Source organism: Lycium ferocissimum, chromosome 4 (assembly GCF_029784015.1).
Source record: "Lycium ferocissimum isolate CSIRO_LF1 chromosome 4, AGI_CSIRO_Lferr_CH_V1, whole genome shotgun sequence".
In the NCBI taxonomy this organism is placed as follows: Eukaryota; Viridiplantae; Streptophyta; class Magnoliopsida; order Solanales; family Solanaceae; genus Lycium; species Lycium ferocissimum.
Genome location: NC_081345.1, coordinates 16,177,312 through 16,184,644, shown reverse-complemented (window position 1 = coordinate 16,184,644; position 7,333 = coordinate 16,177,312). Strand labels below are relative to the sequence as shown.

Below are 7,333 nucleotides of genomic sequence, written 5' to 3'. Positions count from 1 at the left end.
CTTTTAAAAATGAACTTTTTTTTGGTTGCCAAACAATTTAATTTTGTTGTCATTTATTGACTATTGTCGCAAAAATTACTTTTGACAACAACAGAAAAGTTGTTGCACGTCGTGCAATAACAACAGGTGGGAAAAGTTTATGCAACAATAAAAAATATTGTTGCCAAAATACTTTTAGTCAATATTATGATAACAAAAAAATTTGTTGGCAAATGTCTCTTTCTTGCCGTGAGCTTGTTCTTGAAAGGGAATTAGGAAAAAGAAAATGGCTAGTAGTTCATTAACTTACTTTATTTTTAATTAAAATCATTCACTCAGGCTCTTATCTCCCATGGTTATGGGTAGTTTGGCACAGATTCCTATCCCATATATTATTATAATACTCTACAACATTACATAGCAGGTGTCATAAAAAGTTGCCTTCCTTGCAAAATACATGTAGGACAACTTGAGGAAAACAACAAAGCAAGGGGGATCTCCCATATACAAGTTGCAAAGAAGCATGCAACTTGTTCGTTTTTCCTCATATGCTTGAAGTAATAAAGACTTGAAAAAATTCAATGAAGTTGTTTTTAAAACTTTTAGAGCTTAATTTGGATGTCCATATAAAATGCTATACTACCATATACATGAAATCCGTAGGAGAATTTGTCTAAAAGCACATGGATTGTTAATCGATTAATTGAAATGGGCTTTGAGGTAAAGTAAAAGTAACTTTAAACGCATCAAATTTTTTTAAAAGGACTTAATAGAATTAGAGAATGTATGATCAAAGATGAAATTTAAACTGAGTATTCAATCTGATTATTGGCACTGGCTAATGTTATATCTCCAAAGCGATGCTTATTGCAAGTGCATACTGCTTGCGTATGGTATCAATTTAAACTTAGCATACTGAACATGAAAATCATACATAGCATCATGATATATATTTTACCACATAGATGTTGCACGTCTTAGTACTAATCAAATATAATAAGACCAAAATTTTAAAAGGACATCAACCTTTGATCTATATATGAGAGTATATATATTGAACCTTGCAAAATAGATTTAGCTTCTAGATCTTCACACTGTCTGCTGCCATATATAGCTCCAACCAGAAATCCACGTTAGACGAATGAACACTAACATCCATGAAATCTTTTATGTAAAAATCAAGATTCGAGGATGTGTCTGGATTGCTTTCCAATATAACTATGTTTTCAACTTGATTGACAACTGAAGTAACATCGTTGTCTTGATCCAACATTTCTAAGAAATCCGATATTTGGTAGTTTTCATCAAATGTGATATCACTAGAGGAGGACTTGGTGAAATCAAAAGATTCACGAGAAATACTGGCAGAACCTTGCATTGGACAAGTAGCTAATAAAGGCGTCTTCATTTGTTTAGCTTTCTGGGCCTTTTTGGATCTTATTGCCTTAGGTTTCACTTGATCATGATTAACCCTTGTCCCCAGCTGCTTCTTTAAATGTGTGTGGTAGAAATTCTTGATTTCGTTATCAGTTCTTCCGGGCAGTTCTTTAGCTATAGCTGACCACCTTCAACAAAACATAACATCAATAATGTCAGATAATTATGAGTATAGTTCAATTTTACAGGTTAATAATCATTTTTGGGAATGAAGGAACTAGAGGTGGATTCAGAATTTTGAGTTTATGGCTTCTAGATTTTAGAAACGTCAGTTTACTGAATTCTAGATAAATTGTTTATAGATATTAAGTGGATTTCTTAATACAAATACAAACTTTTGGCTAAAGCCATTGAGTTTTGCCAAACTCGTAACTAGAACTCTACTCGTCTCCGGGAGGAACTTGATTTCTAAACTGATACAGTGAGTTTCATACTTCATGATTCTGGAAATGTTAGAATTTACGACTGCATCATCTATAAAGTATAAACTGTTAAAGAGAATACACTTTTATTTATTAAATTTAGAATACACTTTTATTTATTAAATTGAAACTAAGGTACGTAATTCTCACCTGTTACCAAGTGAATGATACATTCTGATCACAGTTTGAGTTTCTTCCAAGGTAAAAGGTCCTCTCTTTAGATCAGGCCTCAGGTAGTTGACCCACCTCAATCTGCAACTCTTTCCAGTTCTTGATAGCCCTGCAACACCCATAATAACAAAAATACACATGTGAGCTTAAGCTTAAGCAGTACTATATGTTACATGCTGAAACCCTAAAAGTATTAAAGCAACAAAAAAAAGTAAAGGATGAAGACTTTCTGCTTTTTGCTTGTTTTTTTGGTCTAATTATGTGCCCCTTTTGAAAGGGAAAGAGTTGTTCTAGAATTATAGAAGATAGTGAATGAAATTGGGGTTTGTTGTGGTGGATATACCTGCAAATTGGGGCATTTGGCTCCAGTTCCAAATACGATATTTCTTGATATAAGAGATCAATTTTTGGTCTTCCTCAGGAGACCATGCCCCCTTCTTGACATAGTTCATGCTTTTGTCATGTTTATGTTCTGCCATAATTATGGCTTCAAATAACCAAGAGTGACCTACTTCAAAAAGCTTGATTTGCTTATATACATATATGGAGGCTCCGCCCAAGCTTGTGGAAATTTAGTTCAAGGACTATTATTTCCAAGAAAGTTCATACTCCCTCACCCACAAGCCTCACAACTTCCTAATTTGTCCTTTTTAAATTCTATTTACTTACTATTGCTTCTCCTTCTAAAAGGACACTATTACCATTAAAAGTATTATTCTATCCGTCTCAATTTATGTGATATACTTTTTTTTTTTTTTTAAATTTGTCCAAAAAAAAAAGATACTTTTTTGTATTTAAAAACAGTTTAACTCTTAAAGTTCTCAATTTAATTACCCTTAATGAGATAAACTTTTAGCCACACAAATTTCTTTGACTTATTTTCGATCACATGTTTCAAAAGTCATTCATTCTTTCATAAACTTCGTGTCTTATCAAACTACATCACGTAAAATGAGACGAAGGGATAATAAAAAAATTTATCTAATACTTTTAAAAATATTATTTAAATATTCTTAATTAGAAAAAGTTGTAAGCTATAGAACCTTCTGTATAGTGTCTAATTATCTATATTTTATTTATCTTTGTGCTTGGCCAATGACTGCGATTCTAATCAAGGCGCGACTATTGCTAGTTGAAGTAAGGTTCGCCTCTGGCCGTTGAGAAGTTTTTAAAGGGCTTCCTTTAGAAAAATTATGAAATGTTCGAATTAAGATTAAAAAAAATTAGAAGGTTTGATTCTCGTATTTCAAACCCCTTCATTATATGATGGAGTATAATTTACAATAGTAAAAAATTAAGGATGTTGCCCTATTTATGTGACTCTATTGCAGATATATCCTTTTATATTTCAAAATCAAATACCTAAACTCTTATACAATGAAAATACTATACGAAAGACATGCTGTTTATATTTGACAAGCAAAGGGTGTTAAGCGTTTAGATTTGAAAACATGAGGTATATTCATGACAAAATATACTAAAATTGATTAACTAAAAAAATAATATTGCAAGTAGAAAGTTCTTGTCACGACCTATTTTCACTAAGTCGTGCGGGCACCTACCTTTCCCACCTCGGTAGGCGAACCCTTATTCCAACAATCAAAAATATATAAATAAAGCGGAAGAAGATAAAATAACGTAAGTCTCACGATAATAATATAAAGAAATATAGAAATAATGAGAATCCAACCCCGATTCGGTCGGGTCATACAAGAGCATCTAACTAAATACTATAAGTCCGAATCATAATAATACATAGTAGCCTAAAAGATCATGTCCCGTAATGAAACAAGACATAAGGATAAAAAGAGTCATCGACATCGATCGTCCTCATGCTCATCCCGAAGGACTCGAATCAAAAAATCCTCGAATATTAGCCACGAAGAGTAGAAATCGATCTCGTTGGTACTCGCATTCATAAAAGAATGCAAAGAAGTGTAGGTCAAGACAAACAACAAGATCGGTAGGTATCATAGGCCGACTAAGACTAGATAACGTATATAAAGAGAACAAGCAAGAAAAACATATAAACCAACAAGTACAAGTCAATATGAATCCATATCCACAGAACAAGTCATCCTTTATGTTATAGCATCTAAACCCAATTGTGCCAAGTCTTAGTATAATCAATCCGAATCAAGACATCACGGTAGTATCACAACAACCAACAGAAACCAAGATACAATGCAATGCAAAATGTATGTAGGATGAATGCAATGCATATGCAGCTTTGTACAACAGGTCCCGGACAGAATTACTCCACGTCTCGATGATCATGACCTATGGGGGACCTGCGAAGTCCATGTACTGCTCGCTCCGGAATATGACCTCAGATCACGAGCACACTCTCACAATCCCGAAAAAACCTGGAGCATCGGGCAATCCATCGTTCCCGGCAAGAAACCTCGGGCAACAAACACTCATCTCTCTTTACCCTCTCCGCAAAGACCTCGGAGGCTACACTCTCTCACATATCATCATTAGTGCCATAACCATGCATATATCAATGTATCATGGAAATGCATATGAGTATGATGAAATGTAATGTTAAAAACCAATTCAATCCGAAACGGTACCACACATGGAATACAAGTAATATCGGAATAAGGCTACACAAAAAGCCACAATGGAATCACCATTCTCATCTCCATATCAATCAAGTAAAGCACCGCAATATCATAGTCATGATATATCATTAGTCACCGATACTCAATGTCTCAAGTGGCAACGAGCACAAAAAAAAAATAGATCAAGATAAGTCAACAACACAACGGGATGTGTAGCCCCCAAATCATACAACAAGGTCCAACCTAAGAAAATATCTAACCCAACTTGATACCCGCAGGTTTATATGCATTCTCCGACAATATCATCTAAACATACGCTTCGCTAATCAAAGTCTCACCATAAGGTAAACCGTAACCTACCTCAATGCCGACCAGGTGTCACGAACTTTCACGCCAAAGCTTTTTCCTTCTGAAGTGCTTCCGATCGGACCAGGTCTTTAGTGCTTATTCGTCACACAATATGTGTACGCTACCCAATAATACTTCAACCTATATTAAGACGCCAACAACTATGGTTAAGCTACAGGGAGATTCAAACGTATTCTAACGTTAGTAACTCCTTTCTAGATGTTTAGGCGATGTTTTCTCTCGTATCTAAACCAACCACATACAACCAATCCAACATCAATAATTATGTGCTCAATACCAATCCGGACAGCCCACACAATATACTAAACAGCCCACATTCATAACATGCAATAACGATTCACATACGGCTACGACATTCTCAAGTTACTTCTATTAGTTTGTAGCCTTTACGTTTGCATGTAACAACTTATAACAGTCCATCCAACATACAATATGATGTATACTCTTAACTTATAATTATTCTTTCCAACTTAATGAAAACACAAGTCCAAAACAGTCCACTACCACAAAGATGTCCAAAACAACTTAACCGACAACATAACAATGTTCGGAATTCTTGCAAACGTTTACGAACATACTAAGCCAACCACATGCGATTTTTATACATCATTTCATGTCTTCTTTTCATATAATTTCAGTAAGTTATGACCAGCTATCCACACGACAAGTACAACATCAATTCATACGCAACTACGCTATATCGTCATTTTTATAATCCTTAAAACAACTCACAAATGACTTTAGTTTCAACTCCAACCATTAAACACCTTCATTTCCATCATAAAATTCATGATAATAACAATCAAAATATCAAGTAAAAACAGTTCACTAACTTCTTCACAAAACAGTCCACACACTACACCATGCTTCAACATCACTCACATAAAATCATAGATTCAACCATTTTCATACTAACATAACTTCACCTTTAACCTTCCAATTCTTTTCATTCTTTTTACCATGAGATCTATGATAGTAACAACCATATTTATTAAAGAAAATCAGTCCATTAATTCCACCAAAAACCTTAGCAAAACAGCCCACAACAACAACAACATCGACTACTATATGCAAGAAACTGCTCTAATATCATAACAAGTTCTAATATGATTTAAACTTTCCTTTCACCTTTAACACATAATTCATAGCATTAATAACAACAACCATCCATGTATACGAAATTACTTCAATTTCGTTCTAATGGCAAGCCCAAAATAGTCCATCAACACTACAACATCGAAATACGCTTTTCGCCTTTATTCCACAAAAATCACAAACACATGGAATCAAGTATAATTTTACCATTGACAACAACACCTATACATGTCAATAACCATATTTTCAGCCCTTCAACATAAACAAATTATCTACAAATATCATACCATAATAATGACAACAACTAAGCAAACTCAACCCGAGTAAAACAACTCCAAATCGCCCACTTTTAATACCAACCTTAATCAAACAATTTTCTTACTTCCAACTTCACATAATACAACTTAATATTTCCATTACAACATCATTAACCCCAATCTTATAACAAAAAATGAAATCTTACCTCAAATTAAATTAGGACACCTTAGAAACTTAAGTTGTTCCAAAAAAAAAATCTGCTGTGGCTGTTGTACTTTGTACTCCTGCTTTCTTCCTCTATTTAGACTTGAGATTCATCAACTTAATATGGTAGAAGGTGGGGAGAAGAGGATCTAGCCGTGAGCTTCCCTTGGTGGCTGCCATAGCCATGGCCGTGTAGCTCTCTCTCTCTCTCTCTCTCTCTCTCTCTTCTCTCATGAGAGCTTCTCTCTCTAAGTTCTAGTTGGTGGAAGATGATATGGTGATGAATGACTTGTTTTAGTCCTCCAAGATGATGTTTATGGGCAGCATAATGCTCCCTCACGTGTCCACTAAGAAATGTCCACCTTCAAGATCATATTTTTTTTGTTTTATAATGCTTCCCACTATGAATTGTCTCTCTCTTTCTCAATTTTTCAGATTTTGGTTGAAGAGGAAATGTCTCTCTCCCTCTAATTTCGAATTTTTAATGAGTATTGGAAGTGTGAGTCATCCACTAAGACCTCACATGTTGTCTCATCTCTTAATTTTCAGATTTGGGAATGAAGTGCGGAGTTGTGAGTCATCTTGCATTAGACATTAAATGATGTCCCCAATGTTATCTTGTTGGCTCATTATTGTCACCAATTTTTACTTAACACCACACTTAAGTAATTCCTAATCTCCAATAACATTTTTGTATTAAGTAAAATTTGTAATCGATTAGTTCTAGTTTAGAAATTAAAATCCGAAGTTTCTATCTCACGTTGATTCTTTCGCGAATAACTCGACGTATAAAAATACGGGTCTAACATTCTCCCCTCCTTTAGAACATTC

The 7,333-nt window shown here is 34.4% G+C and overlaps 1 protein-coding gene across 1 annotated transcript; it reads right to left on the bottom strand.

Moving 5' to 3' along the window:
• Nucleotides 1–974: 974 nt before the first annotated feature.
• On the bottom strand, nucleotides 975–2,479 carry LOC132054399 (transcription factor MYB14-like). The gene is made up of 3 exons (XM_059446414.1): nucleotides 2,353–2,479; nucleotides 1,989–2,118; nucleotides 975–1,544 (listed from the first exon to the last, which is right to left on the bottom strand). The coding sequence occupies exons 1-3, from the start codon at nucleotides 2,459–2,461 to the stop codon at nucleotides 1,061–1,063; spliced, it is 723 nt and encodes a 240-aa protein (XP_059302397.1). The 5' UTR covers nucleotides 2,462–2,479; the 3' UTR covers nucleotides 975–1,060.
• Nucleotides 2,480–7,333: the final 4,854 nt, after the last annotated feature.